Raw genomic sequence first — 23,284 nt, forward strand, 5'->3', positions numbered from 1 at the left:
GCTGTGGCCATTATTAAGTAACAAAAGTCCCCCTCAAAGTACATAGCCTCAGAAAGCCAATTAAGAGAATCGTGAAAAGCAACTTCATCATCATTTACTTCTAGCCAAGAGATGGTTTGAAGTAGGAGGAAACAAAATTAACAAGATGGTAAGGGGTAATATAGGTTTCAAGAAAAGATGTAGTAAACTGAGCTAAGTACTTTTCAAGGGCATTGTTCTTTGTTCGAGGTACCAAGGTTAGGCTAAATGGCTACATTAACTCGATAAGCTAAGGTTACACTCGAGCATTCTATCTTTCTGTTGGCTCTGGCACATGTTTGTTTTATTACCCCCATTATAATCAGTATAACCAAACCTTAGGACCTTATCCTGAGAAACTGTGATATGGAGAAGGTGAAAATAGACTGAGCACTGGCTTGGTTTCAAAATCCAACTCTAGCACCAACTGGCAGTGCAACCTGAAGCAAATTACTTAACCCTGAGACAGTTCATTTTGTACAAATGGTACTACACCAGGCTGTTGATGACATAACCCAAAGAACAGTGCCACAAGTACCTAATCCGCTTCCTAGTAGGCAAGAGACAGTCTTTCTCTTTCACATACTCCCCTGTATATTAAGCCTGCCCTCTGACATAACCCAAAGAACAGTGCCACAAGTACCTAATCCGCTTCCTAGTAGGCAAGAGACAGTCTTTCTCTTTCACATACTCCCCTGTATATTAAGCCTGCCCTCTGCCATCATTTTAGTCTGGTCTTATTCAAATCGCAGTAATTCAGCAACCTTGTCTGATCTCTAGAACCCTTGTTTCTCCTCTTCCAGCCCACCCAGACTCGCTTTCCTCAAACACACTGCTCTCTACACTCTGCAGGGCTCACCAGGACTCCTACTGTCTATCACATTGTCCAGCTGGACTTGTAGTCTGCCACACAAGCAAAGCTTGTTCTTAATGTGCTCGTGGTCTCTTCTTAACCTCCCCTTAGCCCTAGCCATTCAATCCACGTATCTGAGGACCAATTCATGTCCCTCCCTCCTCTCTCAAACACCACCCTAACTACTCTCACCAGCTGAACTTGCTCTTCTATTAATACAGCACTTAAATCTGGATCACAACTATTTGGCTCTTGTATATGTTTACCTGATCACCAATTCCTTCTGCTTTCTAAACTAGATCATAGATGTAAGGGCAGAGGCCATGGTCTCTTTTCCTATACCAATCTTAAAGGCAGAAATCATAGGCCCCACCCGAGACACAAAATTCTGTGTTGATGGGAGTGAACAGGGAAGCATTAACATCACTCTAGGTGATCCTTATAAAAACTGCACTATGAGAAAACCTCTATATATCCTTTCAGCAGAGATAATCTTGTCAACAAATATTTATCTTTATTTATTGACTAATAAGGCCTTAATACAGGATCAAACATTTCTTTCATCAATACTACATATAAAAAAAGCCAAAGTTGTTTTTTATGGTTCACAAAAAAAGTAGGAAACACTTTATACTTTTCAGATAAGAGGACAGTCGCTGCTAAAACAAGGATTCATCCTCCAGCATGGCAGCCTTACCTTGGTGCCCCCGGGTAATCAGCTGACTTCAGTTGTAGTTGGCCTCTGGCACATTCTAGCAAGTGTTAGCTGGGGAGGGACTATGGTTGTGCACTTGATGCCAGGATGACTCTGCGTTTAAAATGCAGTTTCTTCCAATGATAGCCCTTGAAATTGCCTTCCCAGCATTCCCTAGTTGAAAAAGTTATTCTATTTCTGCTCCTCTAATACCCAGTTTGCTATTCTGCACTATTTCCAGAAGGAATCCTCCATCTTAAACTCCATAAATAAATGAAAACCAAGCCACGCAGTTGGAAATCAAGTTTTGTTTTTATACGAACAGAAGTAGACCATCTAGAAATATTTCAGTTTATTTAAATTGTTAAGTAGAATATGAAACCGAATTTGTAGCTAGTACCAGAGAATGGACTTAACTGTTTGGTGTTGAATGAGAACGGCTTCTACACAGGATCCCAAGAGACTTACAGAAAAGGGGGCAAAGCCCTATTATTAAGCAAATAAAACTCATGTTTCAAACAGGTTATACAAAAATTGATTTATACTCCATTTCCCTTTTTTTTGATATTTAGAAAGTGCAGATTTAACAAAAGGTAGCCATATCCTTTCTATGTACAATGCCAATTATAAGTATGCAAACAACAAAACTGTCAGTCTGTTACCCAAAAATCCCAGTGTTTAGCTCTCAAACCTTAAGTCACTGAACTGAATAAGGATTAAAGAGGGTTAAAAATAAAAAAAGCTACTGCCACATTCCAAATAAAAGAAAGCAACAAACACATTAAAATTAATCTAACAACAGTAGGTTTAACCTAAAACTTTTTGAGAAGCTTAACATCATTTCATTATTATTTTTAATGGAAAATTAAGGATTATTTGGCAATGCTGCTTTTACTAGTAGTAAACAATGATAAAGTCAAGTGAGGGAAAAAACCTAACAACAACCACCAGTGAGGCATATAAAATCACTTTTAGGGCACTATCTGAAAATTCATGGATGTTCATAGCAGATACGTCCCTATGTTGTTTATGTGAGCCAAGAGGTCATTAAAATGCTATCCACGACACAAAAAGACTTTTCAATGGAAGCTGCTGTCCTAAACTCAGCCTCTGCTAGAAATGAATCATGCTATTCACAATTATTTCAACAAAGGTATCATCTTAGGATGCCAGCAGCATAGCAAACTTAACTTACCCTATCCTAATGATAAGCAATGAAGCAAAACTAGAAAAATGAAGTGAAAAAATGACAGGGTGAGAGAGAGCTAGAGTATCTTATCTTCACATGAAAAGCCTCTGTTGTCCTTTTTCCAAATCCATGGTAATACAAGTTTTCCAAAGGGATGTGAAGATAGGACTTAAAATTAATAATATTCTAACGTACTTCTAAATCTTAAGGTAAAGACAACTTAACACTGAAAAAATGTTCTTCAAAGGCCAAATCTCAATATATTTGGCAAACATGTTAATAAATTTCACTCCTCCTTCCCACCTTTTTGAAACAACCTTGACTGGGCTACCAAACTGCTAGAGGAGTTGCCAAAATGGAGACTATTCAAATTTAGGTTAAGAGGTTTATTCTAGGAAAGTGAATAGGCTATACACCTAATTAGAAAGACAAACCACAACACCCTCCAAACACTAGTGCATGCAATTAACTCTTCCATTTCATAAACTCAATGGAGAGACAGGAAGGGAACAAAGAGGGAAAGAGAAGAGGAACATGAAGTCGAACAGCAAATGAAGGAATCTGGGACAGAAGCTTTAGGGGAGAGAGAAAATGAGGGGAGGACACAGTTAACTGACATTTGATAACAGGCAGTTAGAATTTATCTTTCAGTTTACTTAGCAAGTTAAATCAGTGCTTTATGTTAAACTTGACAAACCTGCTAGTTTACCCCTTTCATTTTTAAATAACTCATACCACAGGGTGGTGGGGGAGAAGCAAATAAAGCAGCATGCAGGAAGAGACACAAGGAAAAAGTGGCCAAGGAAAAGAACCGGTGGCAGGAATAGTTTTAAATATCAAGGCCACTTAAAATGAGACGCCGCAAACCAAAGCTATCATTTCTGCATTATCCTTTGTCCTCAATTAACTACTTTGAAAATTAGAGCCAAGCAAACCACAAACATTTTAATGCTTTATGTTTCGATGATATGTCTCCTGCACATGCTTCCACCAAAACAAAAAAAGGAAAAACCAAAGAAGTTCCTTTCCACATAAGGCACAGGACAAAATTAACCCCATTTACATATCCAAGGCGAAAATGAGTGTTTTCCTGGCTTTTGTTTCTTTTGCTATCACATGTCTATAGATTATAGGGACTCAAGCACATTATCCATGACAGAAAATTCCACTGTTGTACAAAATAAAATTGTTAATTCTAACTTTTATTCTTATACAATTTGCAGAATAGAGTTGAAATGATTGCTATAGGTTTTAATGTTGATAAGAACTGGACTATAATACAACTGAAATGCAGTGGTGAGCTGAGCAAGTACATTTAAAAATGAACTCACAGACATGATTTTTCTATACATATTTTTGTTTGAAGAAAATTATAAAGTCAGCAAGCAGTCACAGATGAAAGAACAAATAAAACAGGTGGACTAGGAGTTAAAAGATGAGGAACAAAAATATCTGTTGAAGAGTTAAAAATGGACAGAGTGGTTTATTTTGCAGCAGGAAGAGAAAACAGGGTGGTGGATGGTAACTGATGGAGCAGGAGAGCGTTCAGCAACATTTGCTCTTCCAGCCTGTCACGCCTCCTCCACTGCTGATATCTACGTTTTCACTGTTGGGCTCTTTTACAGGGGTCTGGAACAAACACACAAGGAAAGCAACCCGTGAAAAAACACTGCCATGGATACATCAAGATTTAACAGCAATATTCTCATAAATGTTAATTTAAGTAACACAGTGCAATTACAGTCACATGAGATAGGTTTTCCCTCCCATGCAAAGTAAAGAAATGGAAGTTTTGTTTTTGATCTTCATTTTGCCTTTTTCTTCAAAGTTGTGAAATGTCTTGAGGCCTCCTGGCTTTCCTTTGTAGAACTTCTGCAACCTTCTCTGCCCTAACTCTTGTGAAGAGAGGTATGTTATCTCCTGGCCTGACCCCTGAGTATTTAGTACTTAAAAAGCATCATCAAGCATATGTATAAAACCAATGATGGATCATGTCTAACTTCAGAGTAGTGAAACAGCACTTTTCTGTTTAGTTTTACTTGCCTTTTGAGATTGGAGCTTGTATTTCCATAGCATTGCTTTAAAAAGGCAATTTTAACTATGATACACTAACATTAAGTGGAGGAAATAGGGTGGGGCAGAATGCAAAGTTGTATTATTCATGTTAAAAATGGATACAGAAAAAAATCAAAATGAGAGACACCAAAATGTTAATAGTAGTAACCCTTAGGTGGTGGGTTTATGAATTATTTTATTTTCCTCTTTGTATAATCCTGTATTCCCCCAACACCCTAAATATTACTTGTATAATCAGAAGAATATACTATTTTAAGTGGATAGCCTATATGTATGAAAGCAGAATTTATTTTAGGGATAGCATACCTACAGTAAAGTATACAAATCTTAACTGTGCTTGATGGATTTTTAATATATGCTGTGAAACCACCAGATCAAAATATAGAACATAATATGCCCCCAGAAGGCTCCCTTGTGTCCCTTTCCAGTCAGTACTATCCTCCTAAAGGTAACCAATACTCTGATTTCTACCACCATAGATTAGTTTTTTCTGTTTTTGACCTTCATATACATGGAACCATATTTTATGTATTCTTTTGTATCTGATTTCTTTTTCCTTTTACTCAGTATCAGCCTGTGCAATTTATCCTGTGTGATTTATCCATGCTGTTGTGTGTGTAACAGTGTTCATCATGAATGGAATTTTAAAAGCTAGGATATAAGTGGGAACTTATTTTCTCATGGAAACAATATAAAGTTAAGGTAGCTCAAGGGGAAAAAATTAAAATAATTTCTAAAACTCACATAGCCCAAGAGAGGCCTGCTGAATTCATACTGAGGTGAAATTTCTACTTGCACTTTGAGCTAACCCACCTACTCTCACTGCCTTACGGAATTCTTCTTTTCACTGTATGTTAAAGATGCAAGTTTTGCATTAAAAAGGTCTTTGTGAAAAATGCACAGAAGAGAAATAGGCAGCTCAGCACCTGGCCACAGCAAGAAAAGTTGCATAGGCAGTACTCTTTCTCTGGGACTCCTGGGTGTGGGTCAGTTAAAGATATATGGGTGCTTATAGCCAGGGAGGTCACTACATTTATTCAGTTACATATCACTCACAGTCTGTGCTTGCACAATTTAACTTAGACCCTTGAAACAGACTCTCAAAAAAAAGGGCCAATAACTAAATAGCAAAAGTGGGCAAAAGAATAAACAAAAAAGTTTACAGAAAAGGGAAACACAAAGGTGCTTCTTAAACATATCTTTAAAAGTGCTCATCTTATTCATAAGAGAGCTGCAAATTAAATCTGTGTTTTTTACCTGTCAGGTTGGAAAACATCTGAAAGTCTTATAATTCACTATGTTGGCCAAGAGTTTGAGTAAACAGACATTCTCATATACTGCTGGCAGGAGTATAAAAGGGTACAGCCCTCAGGCAGAAGGTGGCAAGCATGTATCAGAATTATAAATGTACTATATGCTCTTTGGCCACTTCTGGGAATCTGTCCTTCAAATATACTTGCACATGTGTAAAATAATATAAAGATTATTCACTACAACACAATTTATGAGATAATAAGGCTGAAAATCACCTAAATGTCCCTCATTGGGAAACCTGTTTAATTATAATACTCAAAGGAGTAGCACTCAGTTATTTAAAAAATGGAACTATTTTACTTATATTACGTGCCAAGCAGTGCAGAGCATGTTGCCTTACCTGTTTTTTTTTTTTAAAAAAAAGGGGGGGGGGGCGGAGGAAGGATGGGAATAAAATGTATATATATTCATATTTACTCATATATTAGTAACTAAGAAATTAATTATTGGTTACCCATGGGGGAGGGATGAGGAGTTGGGGGAATATAGTGAGAAACTTCTCTGTATGTTTACTCTTTTTATTTTAAATGTCTGAATCATGGGAATGAATTATCTATTCAAATAATTAAGTTTTAAATGTTTTAAATTGCTTTCATTCTAAAGTTATTTTTTCTTTTATCAACTCACGAGAAAAAGCACTGCACAGAAGGTTGCTAGTCAGGAATCACTACTGTATTTTACATCTTTTAAAGCAAGTTTACATTTGATGTTTTAACTCATAACTTTATCACACTGAAAAGTGCATGTATGTGTATGGGGAAAAAAATGCTGCCTCACAATTGGGCCTGCCTACCTGGGGAAGACTCTAGACTGAGATCTTTATTTATTGGTGCATCCATACCTTTTAACCTTTAATATGATAAGGAAGATCTACCTCACTGACACACAAATTATATGCCTATATAGCACTATTTTTTTGAAATGCAAAGATCTGGAAGAAGATCAAGGGATATAATACAGAAAGAAGTCAGAAACAATGGAGAAGACCAAATTTCCAGAAAGAGAAAAAACACAGAGAACACGGGTATTTCAGTAACTTTTGTGATAATTCCTATAAGTATTGAAATAATTTTTCACTGTAACCCACCAATCTCAGAAATACAAAATATTATACTTTCCACTAATTAAAGTATTTTTCTGTTATTCCTTTCATTTAATTAAAAATACAAATGTTTTTTCGTAGTCTACCTAGTATTTTTCTGTTCTACTTTAATTTTTGTTTCTTACAGGAATATTTTAAAATAAAAATATATTTCCTCAAGGAATTCTAATGGGTTTTTACCTATATCCAGTTGTGTACAAATATTTTTTTAATTGTTTTTATAACTTTAAAAAGAAGCAAGTTAAAATTTCAAAACAAAACTGTACATGAGGTAAAAGTGATTCTGTCCTGTATCCCCTTCCCCTTCCCACCATCACACTAGAGTACTCACTACTTAGAGTCTGGTATATATCCTTCCAGATCCTTATTTGCTAAGCATAACCAAATGTGTGTGTGTGTATGTGTACATGTGTTTTTGGTATCATATATAATTTTTAAAAGATCATTTACCACACAAGTTATATCCTAACTTGCTTTTTATTACTCAATATATCAATACATTATAGATATCAGATATGATATGCAGGATGTCGGCAGATGTGGACAGGCACAACTTTTGTAGTTACTCTAAACATTAATGAGTGATAACTGTTTTTTCTAGTTTGAACACTATAGTAAACAGATAGCTCTCCCCTCAAAAAAATTAAGTTGCTTGGTTCCTCAGAAATTTCATTAGATTTACACTTGATAATACCACCTCTATTACAGCTTAGATTTATATGTGTGTGTGTGTATGAAATTTGAGGGGTTTTTTTGGGGGGAAAAATACTGATATCTCAAGTATAAAAACAGAAGGGTTACTAGAAGCAATTAAATTTTCTCTTATACAATACTTGCTTCTCCTTCAGGATTGTGTCAGATTTTCTCTATTTTATTTGCGTTTAAATATACCATTAAGACTGAATAGAGAATTCAGGACTCATAATCTTAATTCATAACTGTGTATTTTATCTAGTCATTTGAGGGAAAAATATGAAAATCAGATTTCCCAATTTTGCTACATGTTACTTGTACTGGCAAATTTTGGGATTCACAAATTAAACCCAGAAACTAACCTCGAGGTAAAATTCCCCGAGATCAATTTTCAGCTTTTTTTTTTTTTTTTTTTTTTTACCTTACAGGTTGAAATGATTGGGTAAATGAAATTTGGGGGCAGACTTACTCTATTTATTCAGTATATAGTATATACATGCCCTTCACTGGCACGTCTGAGAAATGACTGTATAGAAGAATAGTGATTTTGTAGCAATAACTGCATCATAGATTCACCTCTTATCTTAAATTTTTTATCTATGGGAATGCAAAGGATATATAAGAGAAATGAAACAGAAGAACCATAACACCATGGACCAGACAAAAAGTTGGAAAAAGGAGCATGAAATTAGGCTAGAGACTGAGTACTGGAGCTCAGAATATCAACTGTTACCACTGACTAAATCCTAGAGATTTCTAGATGGCTGCCTGTTCCTTCCAGCTCCTTTCTTTACTTTGGAGGATTATATATTGGTGATGGGTAAAAGTTTAGAAACAATACCACCCAAACCCAATTTCTGTATGTAAGTCTAGTACTTTAGAAAACATGAAATGTTCAAATGTGACACCAGGCACCTTAGCAGTAAAAAAAAAAAAAAAAAAAAAGAAAAGAGAAGAAAAAGAAAAAAGAAATTTACCTTTCGAAGGATATCTTCAGCTAATGTGAGGAACGCCTTTTCGATGTTTATATTTGCTTTTGCACTAGTCTCAAAAAATCTAATACCATGCTCTCTTGCAATCTAAAATAGAAGCAAAATATCATCATAAAATTATCAAGTATAGGTTACCAATTGATGACTTTAGCATCCTAAAGGAAATAGTAATACTATTCTAAAGGTAGTAGTCTCAACTAGGTTATCTAAAATGAACAGATTATTTCAATGGGTCAAGACTCAAATGGTCAAGCTCCTTAAAAAACAAACAAACAAACAAACAAACAAAAATTCACTCAAATGATAAGCTATTTCCAATAGCATTTTTAAAAGGATGCGAATAGCTCAAGTGCACTCCACTACCACTAATGTAAAAACAATCAAATGCAACACCATCTTCACAAAGAAAAGGGCAGCATATTAGTCTCATTCAGAGCTTTTTACCTGTTCTCCTTTTCCTTTAGGTACAACTCTTTTATCATCCATATCACACTTGTTTCCTAGTAACATTCTTTCCACATCTTCATTGGCATGCTAAAATGAAATAAAATTTTAATTTACACACTACCATGAATTATGGCTTAATAAAAATGACTTTATAGGAGGCTGTCTGGTTTCTAGAAACATTCTCAACAAGAGAGGACATATGCAAAAGATCTGAAACTGTAATTTCTTACACATAGTCTAAATCCAAGCTGGATCATGATTTTAGATAATGTGTATTACCCTATAAGAAACCTTAGTTTAAAATTCTATAGAGCCCTTAGAGTCTCAAAAAGTCACATTGCTAGGGGATTCCATGCACAAAAATCAGTTAAAAACAAATGTTGCTCCACTGAAATCCTAATGACATCTTCTGCACAAATAGGAAAATCCATCTCTAAAATTCATGTGGAATATCAAGGGACCCTGAATAGCCAAAACAATCTTGAAGAGAAGTACAAAGTTGGAAGATTCACACTTAACTTCCTGATTTCAAAACTTACTACAAAGCTACAGTAATCAAAACAGTGTGCTCCTGGCATAAGGACAGACATGGACAAGAAGAACAGAATAGAGATACCCGAAATAAACTCTTGTGTACACCATCAAATGATTTTCAACAAGAGTGCCAAGACCATCCAATGGGGGAAAAGACAGTCTTCTCGACAAATGGTGTAGGGAATACCAGATATCAACATGCAAAAGAATGAAGCTGGATCTTTAACTTACAACACCATACTCAAAATTGGATCAAAGACCTAAATAGAAGACCTAAATCTATTAAACTCTTAGAAAAAAACATAAGGAAAAAGTTTTATGACCTTGGAATTGGCAATGATTTCTCAGATATGACACCAAAAGCATAAGCAACAAAAAAGAAAAAACAGATAAACTGTACTTCATCAAAATTAAAAACTTCTGTGTGTCAAAGATCACTATCAGCAGAATGAAAAAGCAACCCATGGGATGGGGAAAATATCTCAAATTGTCTATCTTTGGCCCAATGCACCTTTCTCTGAAATATCCCTGCAGCAACACAATTATGTTCTCTGGACACCAAAAGTAATTTATGAGACTTGGTTTGTCTTAAATTTGAATCCATCATATTATTTCCACCAGCCCCATCCTTATCTGGATACCTTCTACTCATCTCTTCAGGTCTCAGCTTAAACGTCACTGCCTATTTCAAGACTGTTTGGCTATTCTGGGTACCCTGAATTTCCATATGAATTTTAGAATCAGCCTGTCAACCCCCGCCCCTATCCAAAAGAAGCAGCTGGGATTTTGATAGGGATTTCACTACATCTGCAGAACACTTTGGGTAGTACTGCCATTTTAACAATATGGAATCTTCCAATTCATGGACATGGGATGTCTTTCCAATTATTTAGATATTCTTTAGTTTCTTTTAACAACATTTTATGGTTTTCAAAGGCTTGTGCTTCTTTGGTTAAATTTTTCTTATTTTTTTCTTTTTGATGCTATTATAAATAAAATTATATTCTTAATTTCAATTTTTGATTATTTGCTGCTAATGTATATAAATACAACTGATTTTTGTATACTAATCTTGCTTCCTACAACCGTACTGAACTTGTTTATTAGTTCTAATAGTTTTATTTTTTGGTGGAAGTGTGTGGATTCCTTAGGATTTTCTATATACAAGATCACACCATATACAAATATAGTTTTACATTCCAATCTGGGTGCTCTTTTTTTTCTTTGCCTAAATGCCCTGGCTAGAACCTCTAGTACAATGTTAAACAGTAGTGGCCAGAGCAGGCATCCTAATCATGTTCTTGACTGTAGGGGAAAGGATGATGTTTTCTGTGGGATTTTCACATATGTCTTTTAGATTTTGTCAAATGGGTTTTTTTGTGTGTGTCTGTTGACAAGATCATATGGTTTTTGTCTTTTATTAATACGGTGTATTACATTATTTCATATTTTGCATTCCTAGGTAAATTTCTCTTGACCATGATATGTAATCTTTTCTTAAATGCTGCTGGATCAATTCAGCTGTTAAAGTTTAAATTTCTACAACACATTAAAAATTAGACAAAGTCAATCTCTTATATATCAGAAAAACATTTTTTTTTTAATGGCTGGGTTTTACGTATGTTAGTTCTCATGCTGGGAAACTTAAGCCATCCAGCCTACCAAGTTAAATGTATGAGCCTGTGGTATAATAAAAAACATATTTTTGGTCTTTGTTTCTATTCCTGGCACAGTGCTCCTAATTTCCTGAGTGACAGGATGTCTTTTGTTATTCATAACAAGCCTCTTTCTGTTTACCTAAATTTATGCTAATAAAGGACTCTGGCCAGGGCCTCTACAGAGTTTCACAATGGAGGCTGGTCACCAGAGGAACCAAACACTGAGGGTTGAGACTTTTAACCCCCACCCGCCATGAGGTGAAGGGGGCTAGAGATTAGGGTCAATCACCAGAGGTCAATGATTTAATTATCATGACTATGTAACGAGGCCCCCATTAAAACTTGGAAACAATGAAGTTAGGGTATCTTCTGGGTTGGTGAACACATCAAGGTGCCAAGAGGGTTACATGTCCAGAGACAGCCTAGAAGCTCTGCATTCTCCAAACCCCATACACTGTCTATGCATCTCTTCCATTTAGCAGTTCCAGAGTTGTGTCCTTTATAATACAGTTGTAAGTATAGCTCTTTCCTGAGTTCCGTGAGTCATTTTAGCAAATTACTGAACCCCCAAGTGGGTCATGGGAACCTCCAAATTTGTAGCCAAGTCACACAGAAGTGCAGGTAGCCTGGGGGACCCAGGACTTGCATTTGAAGGAAGAGCAGTCTTGTGGGACTGAGTCCTTAAACCTGTGGAGTCTGACACTGAGTAGTTAGTGTCAGAACAGGATTGAATTGTAGGACATCCAGTTGATGTCACAGAATTGGAAAATCGGTTGCTGCTGGAACATTGCATAGTCTCTCCATATAAATTGCTCTTATTACACATGCTACTTGGCCGAACAATAAAATAAAGGCTAAGGAAATTTTAAAATGGAGGCTTTGTTTTTGGTTTCAAAATCTGTGTCATTAACAGATTATTAAATACTAACAGACTTCTTGTAGCAACGGAAAAGTTAGTAATAAGCCCTTAGGATTGCTACCATTGAAGATATTATTATCTTGGGTCTAATACTGGCTTAAGACTTGGTCTTTGTGTTTCCAGCCAAAAGTTGCTTTAAAGAGGTTTTTTATTTTTGGCCATGCCACACAGCTTGCAGGATCTTAGTTCCCCGACCAGGGATCAAACCTGGGCCCTTTGCAGTAGAAGTGCAGAGTCCTAACCACTGGACGGCCAGGGAATTCCCAAGAGTTAGTCTTAATGAAATTCAAAGCATAGAAGGTAGCAATAAGACATGAAAAATAATTCCAACAAGAAGCTACCTATGCTGCAGCACAGAAACAGACATGCTTTGACACACTACCTTATAAAAACTGACATCTTCACGTGCAATGATATGGCACTATTTTCTTGGTTAGCATTTTACTGTATTAGTACTCTGTATCTTTCAAAATGTCTAGAAGTGATACGGTATTTCCATAAGTTAAAAATACATTTTTATTTATTTATTATTTATTTTTGGCATGCCACACGGCTTGTGGGACCTTAGTTCCCTGACCAGGGATTGAACCTGGGCCACAGCAGTGAAAGTGCCAAGTCCTAACCCATGGACCACCAGGGAATTCCCAAAAATATGTTTTTAAAATTACTATTGAAAATGTAATTCATTCACTCAATAAAAATTCCCCAAAAAAGAATTCATTTAGACAGGTGTGTAAAACCACTGTTAGCTTCTATTTGGGGCCATCTTACAAGATGGCTGTATAGAGTTTCTGGGTAATCTGGTAATTGCCTTGGATGGGGTTCAAAACAGATCTGCCCAAAATTTTAAGAAAAAGGTAAGCAAAAAATAACATTACCCTATAAATAAGTAGAAATATTCAATAGTAATGATAGCAAACACTGTAAGATCAACTGGAATATTTATTCTTCTTAACCAAGCACACAAATGTGTGTTTATGTAGGGTTTACACAATTTCTAGGTCTTACCTCATCTATGTTTCTAAGCCATTTGCTGATGTTTTCAAAACTTTTACCATTGGTGATGTCATATACTAGCATGATACCCATTGCTCCTCTGTAGTAGGAGGTTGTGATGGTGTGAAATCGCTCCTGGCCTGCCGTATCCCTGAAATAAACAGCCAATAATTTGCACTGAGCATTTTGATATTACTAAGTTCTAGATAAAGGGCAAAACAGTAGAACAGTTTGGTAAAATAGAGATTAAAATCCACTATATGACACAAAACAAAATAGAACCACCAATCATTTAATTCTTAAATAGTAAACAATTAAGGTTATTCGTAAACATATATATGTGCAAATACTTTTTAGTCTAAGGAAATTAACAACCTACCAATACTGGATGAAAATCTGAAAGGGAAAACAGTACAAAGTGACATAAAATTCTTTTTAAAGTTATTTAAAGACGAATACCAGCAAGTGTGATAAAAACTCTTGAAATTCCATTTATTTAGTGATCTAGTTCCATAATGTAATACAAAAGCTTGTGGAATTTTTAGAACATTAAAGGACTACACCATAGTATAGCCACATTTATCTTTAGAATCATTTACAAAAAGTTGTAAAGATAACCTCATTTATAAATAACAGGACAGAAATACGTAAATAGTAGTATTTTTCAATGCTTTCAAGCCAAAGATTTAAGATATTTTGCCTCTGTAATTTTTCCCTCATTTGCATCACCAATTTCTTTTTATGGATCATTATAATTAGCATATATACATATTTAAGTCTCCCCCTTTTTTAAAAAAAATTTATTTATTTTTGGCTGCGTTGGGTCTTTGTTGCTGCGCGCGGGCTTTCTCTAGTTGCGGCGAGCGGGGGCTACGCTTTGTTGTGGTGTGGGGGCTTCTCATTGCGGTGGCTTCTCTTGTTGTAGAGCACGGGCTCTAGGCGTGTGGGCTTCAGCAGCTGTGGCACACGGGCTCAGTAGTTGTGGCTTGCGGGCTCTAGAACACAGGCTCAGTAGTTGTGGCACACGGGCCCAGTTGCTCCGCAGCATGTGGGATCTTCCCGGACCAGAGCTCAAACTCGAGTCCCCTGCATTGGCAGGCGGATTCTTAACCACTGCGCCACCAGGGAAGTCCCTCCCCTATCTTTTCTAAAAAAAGCAAAATTCAAACAAACCAAAAACCCCACTCTCAACCCCACATCCCTCCAACTAACACTGCATTTCTCTGTTCCCCTTCCCAGGAAACTTCTTTTTAAAACTTTTGTTTTAAAATAACTATACCCTCACAGGAAATTTCGAAAACAGTACAAAGAGGTCCTGTGTACCCTTTACCCAGTTTTTCCCAATGGTAACATCTTACATCATAGTACAAAAAGAAATTGACACTGGTACAATCTACAGACATTATTAGAGTACTGTTCTCTGCAATTTTATCACATGTATAGATTTGTGTAGTCACTGCCACAAAAAAGGCAAAAAACTGTTGTATCACTCACTCCTCTACCTCCTATAGTCCCTACACCCTGGCTAATAGTCTGTTTTCCATTTCTCTACTTTTGCCATTTCCAGAATGTTATATAAATGGAATCATGCATAATGCAACCTTTTGAAACGGTTGTTTTCACTTTTTCCAGCTTAATGCCCTTGAGATCTACCCAAGTTGTTGCATGTAATACTAGTCCGTTTCATTTTATTGCTGGGTAGTATTCCACTGAATGGACTCATCACAGTTTGTTTAATCACTCACCTGTGTAAGGATATTTGGGTTGTTTTTAGTTTTTGGCTATTACAAATAAAGTTGCTATGAACATTCGTGTACAAGTTTCTGTGTGTACATAAGTTTTCATTTCTCTGGGATGAACACCCAGGAATGTTACTGCTGAGTCAGATGGTAAGTATATGTTTAACTTTATAAGAAACTGCCAGACTTTTCTAGAGTGGCTATACTACTTTAATACATTCCCACTAGCACTGTATGAGAGACCCAGTTTCTTTGCATCCTCATCAGCATTTGGTGTTCTCACTATATTTTATTTTAGTTGTACTAATAGGGCACGCAGTGATATCTCATCATCATTTTAATTTGTATTTCTCTATGGCTAATGATGTTATACACTTTTTCATGCAGTTATCTGCAATCCATATATCCTCTCTGGTGAAATGTCTATTTGTGTCTTTTGCCTATTTTCTTTCTTTTTTTTTTTTTTAGCTGCACAGTGCAGCATGCAGGATCCTAGTTCCCCAACCAGGGATCAAACCTGTGCCCCCTGCAGTGGAAGCACAGAGTCCTAACCAGTGGACCGCCAGGGAAGTCCCTCTTTTGCCTATTTTCTAATTGGATGGTTCCCCCCCGCCCCTTTTTTTTAAAACTATTGAGTGTCGAGAGTTCTTTTTACATATAAGTCCTCTGTCAGGTTATGTGGTTTGGGAATATTTTCTCCAAGTCTGTAACTAGTTTTTTCATTCTTTTGACAGGGTCTTTTGTAGAGCAAATATTTTTAATTTTGTTGAAATCCAATTTATTAATTTTTAAAATCTTCTATGGATTGTGGTTTAGTGTTATATCTACTCTTCACCTAATCTTAGGTCCCAAAGATTTTCTCCTATGTTTTCTTCTCAAAGTCTCATGGTTTTACATTTTACATTTAAACTGATGACACAGTTTGAATTAATTTTGGTACAATGTGTGAATTTTGAGTAGAGGTTCACCTTTTTACTCATGGATGCCCAACTGCTCTAGCACCATTTGTTGAAAACGTTAAGGAAATATCCTTTCTTCATTGAATTGCTTTTCACCTTTGGCAAAAACCAGTAGGCCATGGTTCAATCTATTTCTGGGTTTTTTATTCTGTTACAATGATCTGTGTATCTATCTGTGCCTCCCCCAATACTGTACTGTCTTGATTACTTTAGCTAAATAAATTCTTAAAATCAGGTAGACTGATTCCTCTAACTTCTTTTTCTATCAGAGTTGTTTTAGCTATTCTAGCCTTTTCATACACATTTTAGGACAAGCTTGTCTACACTGACAAAAAAAAATCTTCCTGGCAATCTTCTTTGAAGAGTTATCTCTAGTTTCTGTCTCTCCAAATTCATTCCTCAACCAATTCTAATCCAACTGCTATTACTACTACTCTACCAAGACTGTTCTTGTTCAAAAAGTCTGATGGCCAAATCCAGTATTTAGTTCCCTTACATATACAGTAATCATTCAGTAGGATTCTACACAGTTGACCACCTTCTCTTGAAACATTCTATTCTCATGACTTTTCAGAAACCATGTTTCTGCTCAATTCTCAGTATCTTTTGTTGGCATTCTAACATTTAGAGAAGTAGGAGCTGACATTCTCTACACAATAGCAGAGTGATCTTTAAATATATGTGTGATCATATCATTTTGCTGCTTAAAATTTCCAAAAGCTTCAATGGGGAAAAAATGGAGCTGAAACAACTGGCTATCTTTATGCAAAAAAATGAGGTTGGACCCCACCTCATACCGTATATAAAAATTAATGCAAAACAGATCTAAGACCTAAATGTTAAGAGCTAAAACTATGATACTCTTACAAGAAAACATAGGAGAACAGCTTCATGATTTTAGATTTGGCAACTGTTTCTTAAACATGCTGTACCAAAATCACAAGCAATGGAAAAAAAAAATAAACTGGACTTCATCAAAATTAAAAAGTTTTGTGCTTCAATGGACACCATCAAGAAAGTGGAAAGAAAACCTGCAAAATGGAAGAAAATATTTGTAGATCATATATTGATAAGGAACTTGTACATGCAGAATATATAAAGAACTCTTACAACTCAATAAAGGATAAATGATTTTTATCCAAAGAAGATATACAAATGCCCAATAAGCACATGAAAGGATATTCAACATCATTAGGAAGTTGCAAATTAAAACCCCTTCACAGGCACTAGATGGGTATAATCAAAAAACCAAACAATAACACATGTTGGTGAGCATGTAGATAAATTGGAACCCTCTAACGTTGGTGGGAATGCAAAATGATGCAACCACTTTGGAAAACAGTCTGGCAGTTCCTCAAAATGTTAAACATACAGCTACCAAATGATCCAGCAATTCCACTCCTAGGTATATTACCAAGAGAAATGAAAACATATGCCCACCCAAAAACTTATAAAAGAATGTTCATAACAACATTATTCATAACAGTCAAAAAGTAGAAACAACCTAAATGTTCATCAACTAATGAATGGGTAAATAAAATGTAGTATATCCACACAATGGAATATTATTCAGCCATAAAAAGGAACGAAGTACTGATATATGCTACAACATGGGTGAACCCTGATAACATTATGTTCAGTGAAAGAAATCAGACACAAAAGATCACATATTGTAATATAATTCCACTTCTATGAAATATCCAGAATAGGAAAATCTACAGAGACAGAAAGTAGGTTAGTGGTTACCCTGGATGACGGGTTTGGGCAGGATGGAAAGAGGCTGCTAAAGGGTACGGGTTTCTTTCCAGAAGTATAAAAATGTTCTAAAATTGTGATCATGGTGAATATACATTGCAAATATACTAAAAAACTATTTAATTGTACACTTTAAGTGGGTGAATTATAAGGTATGTGAATTATGTCTCAATAAAGCCATTACAAAACAAGTAAACAAACGGAAAACATGACTAGGCTTAAAAAAACAAACTAAAAATTCCAATGGCAATTCATTATAACCAGAGCCAATCCCAAAATCCTTACCCTGAAGTTTACAAAGTATTACAGGATTTGTACTTTTCACCAGCCCCCCCAAATTTTGAGGCACTCTTTTCCCTGACAGCTAGAACCACATTTTTTTCATGTCTCCAAATTCACAATCTTGGTCTCACCAGAGAGCTTCTGTACTAGCTGTGCCCACAGTCCTGTACATGGTTGGCACCTCATCTTTGCATTTTAACCATCACCTTATCAGAAGCCTTCTCTGCCCATCCAATTTAAATAGTCATCCAGTCTCTCTCCATTCCATCTCCTTGCTTTACTTCTCTACAAAGCACTTATTACAGATTTATTTACTGTCTCCCCTGTCCTCTAAAATGTAGGTTCCATCAGAGATTTGTCTGTCTTGTTCACTGCAGAATCCACAGTATCTACATGGTGAATAAACACTCAAATGTTTGTTAATGAGTCAGTATTTCAGAATCTTACCTAGCAGTCCTTTATTTTATTTTAGAATCAAGGCATTCCAATTTAGTTATGTGACCCTTAAAAACGTACATTTTTAAAAATAGTGCTTATATGTCTAAAAATATAAGTAGCAAGGAATATAAAAGAACTACCAGGGCTTCCCTGGTGGCGCAGCGGTTGAGAATCTGCCTGCCAATGCAGGGGACACGGGTTCGAGCCCTGGTCTGGGAAGATCCCACATGCCGCGGAGCAACTAAGCCCGTGTGCCACAACTACTGAGCCTGCGCGTCTGGAGCCTGTGCTCCGCAACAAGAGAGGCCCGCGCACCGCGATGAAGAGTGGCCCCCGCTTGCTGCAACTAGAGAAAGCCCTCGCACAGAAACGAAGACCCAACACAGCCATAAATAAATAAATAAATAAATAAATGAACCCAAAGCTTAAAAAAAAAGAAATTATATTAAAAAAAAAAAAAAGAACTACCAATACATTAATATTCCTTACATTTAATCACAGTGTGCATTACATGTTCATATATCTGACACCTATCCATTTATCCATCAATTCAAATATATACTGCGGGTCTACCATGTGCTAGGCATTATGCAAGAACACACACAGAACATGGGTCTGGAGTCAGATCCAACTTTATTGTCAGGTTCCAATTCTTCCAGCTGAGTGACCTTGAAGGTATTTAACCTCCCTGGATCTTTGGGGTTTCTTTTTACAAAGTAGTAGGGATAACTAAAGTAAAATTTTATAGTTAATTTGTATTTATTATAGATAACCCCAAAGAATCTATAGTATAAAAATAGGCAAACATGTAATAATATCATTATATGTGACCCAAAATTTAATTGTGCTTTTAAAATGTCCTAAGTCAAAACCATCTCTATAGAGATGCTCTATGTCTATGGTATTCAGAGCTCTCTCAAGTTAATAGTTGTGTGTGTTTAAGCTATAATCAAAATTGCTTCACAAGGAAAACCTTGGCCTATCCTAACCTGAAGCCTATTTCTGTAAAAAAGTAGTATGTTTTTTTATTTAGCCAAGTTAAAGATTTGGCTGGACTTTTCAATTTTCTTAAGAGAATCTCAGCCCTGTCATACTAATTTCTGCAATTACACTTCTTCAGAGGGTGAAAAGTGCCAAGAAGACAAAAAGTAAAGAGACTAGGGGCTGATGCTGGGGATGGTGCAAGCAAGTGAAATTTTAAACAGGGCAGAGGAAGTGAAGGGAATAAGAAAGTGAGCCATACAAATACGTGGGAGCAATGGTATTCCAAGAAGGGGAAAGAACAAGTGCAAAGGTCCTGATGCATGGTTGAGGAATAGAAAGGAGATCAATGTGACTGGAATGGAAGGAGTGAAGCCAGATTGGTAGGAGATCAGAGAGGTGGTGGGGCGGCAGTGCAGATCGTGTAGGATCTTACAGGCCTCGGCAAGCATCGCAGCTTTTCCTCTGAGTGAGATGGGAAGTCTACTGGAGGGTTTTACGAAAAGAAATAACTTAATCTGGGTTTAAAAAAAAATTGTTCTGTCTACTGTGTTAAAAATGCGTGTGTGTGCAAAAGCAGAGTTAGGAGGTAATGTAATACCTATCCAAAAAAATGACATTTAAGAAAAACCATCTAACAGACTTGGTATCAATTCTTCTATGTTGCATCCTTAAATTAGGTTAGACTACTAAGAGGCCACACACACACACACAAACACACGCACATGTATGCATTTGTATTTATGTATTTATATACCTTCTTAGACCACAATTTTATCTCCATTATCTCAATATTATGTTAACAAATTAGAATCATTACAAATAGCTTTATGAAAACTTATTTTGTATTAGTTATGACCTGTTCTTTCCTGCTTTTTTACGTTATTTCTGAAAAGAATAACTTACTTTTTTTGTTGGTAGCCCTCCCTCCCTGCCCTTTTTGTGTTGGACGCCAAGAAGTTTATAGGTAAATTTTACAAATTAAGCATAGCAAATGAATTGTCCTTTAGAGACAGTATATTTACATTTTCCATTTTTCTCAATTCCAAATTCTTATTTTATCTTTCATTAATCTATTTAGTTACAAGTTGCCTTAAAACAGATGTAATTATAAATGTTTTCATGAAAAAACAATAAAAATTTGTCCTATCACAGTAGAAATAGTTTAGTTCTTTTGTAAATTGCAAAAAGAAGTATAAATTAACTAATAATTCTATCCCATTAGAGAGGGGTTAAAGTTTCCTACCTAAAATCCAGGCTAAAAATGTACTTATCCAAGACAAAGAACATACAGGACCGGGCTTCCAGTAGTGTCTAACAGCTATAATGTAGGAGGGATAGAAAACTTGCATTTCAATTTTTATCATAAGTAATAACAATTTAGGGAAAAAATCTTCCACAGCATTCTGCTATGAATACCACCCCCAACACTGTCTAACATTCTTGGAACACTGTTACACCCAGGTATTTATATGGCTCACGTCCCCATTCATTCACACTACACAATTAGCAAATTATATACACACTTCAGTGTCAAATCTATGACTAAATTCTCCACCAAGAAAAAACACACTGCAAAGAAACTACTTAGCTAAATCTAAATCAATGGCACCTGGAGAGGATATTTTATTTTTATATTATTATGCTGCTTAGTTATGAAATACTGATATAAAAGATATTGAAATATTAATGGCCCTTCTGAAAAAGTAATCATGATTTCAAAACAAAATCAGAGTTTTTGTTTTGATTGATGGCATACTACTCCATCTGTTCTTTGATTTTTGTCTCCTCCATCTCCCAAAACTTCTTACACCCCCTCTTCCTTCTTTTTATATGCTCTCCTTGCTAAGTCTTTTAAAATTATCCTTTTCCTGGATCCTCCTAATACCAATCCCTACCAATTGTTAATGCAATCAACAATTTATTTCAAACCAGAAAGGGAGTCCCTGCCTCACTACCTCTAAGCTAATTGGTGACCCTCTGCCCAGGGCTAAAAATAGCCACAGCTGCTAATTCATGGTCAAATTATTTTTAGGTTTGCATAAAACCTAAAACACATACACTCAGGTCTAAAGACAGCAGGTTGACTCCAATCAGCAAAAGCAGGTGTTTATTATCTGAAGAGCAATTAAACACTGTATATATTCACATTATCTTTTTATGTCCCATATTACAGGTTTTTGAGCCTGTTTTCAAAACCACTTGGTTTTCCTCTATTAAAAATTTTTTCTTCTCAGCCTATGTAGTATAATCAGATTTCTGAAATTATGAATCAATGGCAATAGAATTTTCCTTACATAAAATGATAGATGCACAGCTAAGAGAATGTTGTAAAATCCTATTTTTTCCCACTGACATATAATGAAAGGAGTGATATATTCCTAGGAACTAAAAGAGCTTAGTTACTTAATTGTTAGTCCCACACACAGGGTCAAAGAAGCCGTGTGCTCTGGCTGCTATTATGACAGTTATTTTTAGTCTAGACACTGACAGCACTAGAACAGGCCAGAGACAACATCAAGCTGCTCGGCAAGGCAGAGACCCCAGATTTCGTAACTTTGTGCTTTTGGTAACATAATGAAGTTATTTACTTTATAAATTAGGATGTTAAATTTCTCACATTGAGTTTTATTTTAACAAGGCCTGGATTTCCTCACAGATATGCAACTTCTCTACACCTAAAATACCGTGAGTTTAAATTATGCTCATCTTCATTGCCCAAAATGGGTCAAAAGTCAAAAGCCTGATACCTACCCTTGCAGAGCTTACATTACAGTGGGGACAGGAACAAACAAGTAAATAAATATGTAATTCCAAATTGTGATAAATGTTAACAAGGTAAACAGGGTGGAGTGATGAAGAATGATGTAAAGGGGAGGGAGGAAGTAATCTAGATAGTATGATCAAGGAGGTCCTCTCTATAAAGGTGATGTTTAAGGTAAGTGAGAAGTGAAGTATAAACAGAAACCAATCAAACAAAGTCATTCAGTCAACAAATATTTTATTCAGCATCTGAATCTGCCAGGGTCTGTTGTAGGGGGTGGTTACATAAACACAAATCAGACAGATGGCATCCCCACCCTCAAAAAGCTGACATTCTAGTGGGGGGAACAACAATGAACACATTTTTTAAATATGGTAAATTTAGATACTAAAAAAAATACTATGACAAACATAAACTAAGATAAACATGATAGTGCCTAAAGGACTGGGGTGGCTTTAGCTTGTCATCATGCAGGGCCTCTCTCAGAGGCTAACAATGAACTGAGATTGAATGAGAGAAGGCAGCAACACAAAGATCTGATAAAAAGCATTCCAAGCAGAAGGAACAGGTGAATAACAAGGGCCCACAGATGGGAATATGCTTGGCATGTTCAAGAGAGGAAAAAATGACCACATTGGCTGGAGCAAAGCTGGTAAGAGATGAGGTCAGAAGGGGCAGTAGCCAGAACCTGGAGTTTTCAAATTTATTTCTGTTGAAATGGGAAGCCTCTGGAATGGAGAGGTACTTCAGAATGCTTAGTCTAGCTACACTTGGGTGGGTTACGGGGGATCTACAGGGTATGTACAAAGGTCCTAAACTGGAAAAGAGCTTGCCATGTTCATGGAATTGAAAGGAGATGAGCTGTGGGTAGAGACTATATA

The 23,284-nt window shown here is 36.1% G+C and overlaps 1 protein-coding gene across 1 annotated transcript in view; it reads right to left on the reverse strand.

The window, feature by feature from the left end:
• Positions 1 to 1,902: 1,902 nt before the first annotated feature.
• The window catches only part of RAB10 (RAB10, member RAS oncogene family), a 76,162-nt gene continuing 54,780 nt past the window's right edge, over positions 1,903 to 23,284 (reverse strand). Inside the window, exons 3-6 of the mRNA XM_059893444.1 lie at positions 13,498 to 13,636; positions 9,376 to 9,465; positions 8,917 to 9,018; positions 1,903 to 4,383 (exon numbers count right to left, since the gene is read on the reverse strand). Of these exons, the coding sequence (XP_059749427.1) occupies positions 4,300 to 4,383; positions 8,917 to 9,018; positions 9,376 to 9,465; positions 13,498 to 13,636 (415 nt within the window). The 3' untranslated portion in view covers positions 1,903 to 4,299. The remainder of the gene's footprint in view (positions 4,384 to 8,916; positions 9,019 to 9,375; positions 9,466 to 13,497; positions 13,637 to 23,284) is intronic.

Source organism: Balaenoptera ricei, chromosome 13 (assembly GCF_028023285.1).
Source record: "Balaenoptera ricei isolate mBalRic1 chromosome 13, mBalRic1.hap2, whole genome shotgun sequence".
Lineage (NCBI taxonomy): Eukaryota > Metazoa > Chordata > Mammalia > Artiodactyla > Balaenopteridae > Balaenoptera > Balaenoptera ricei.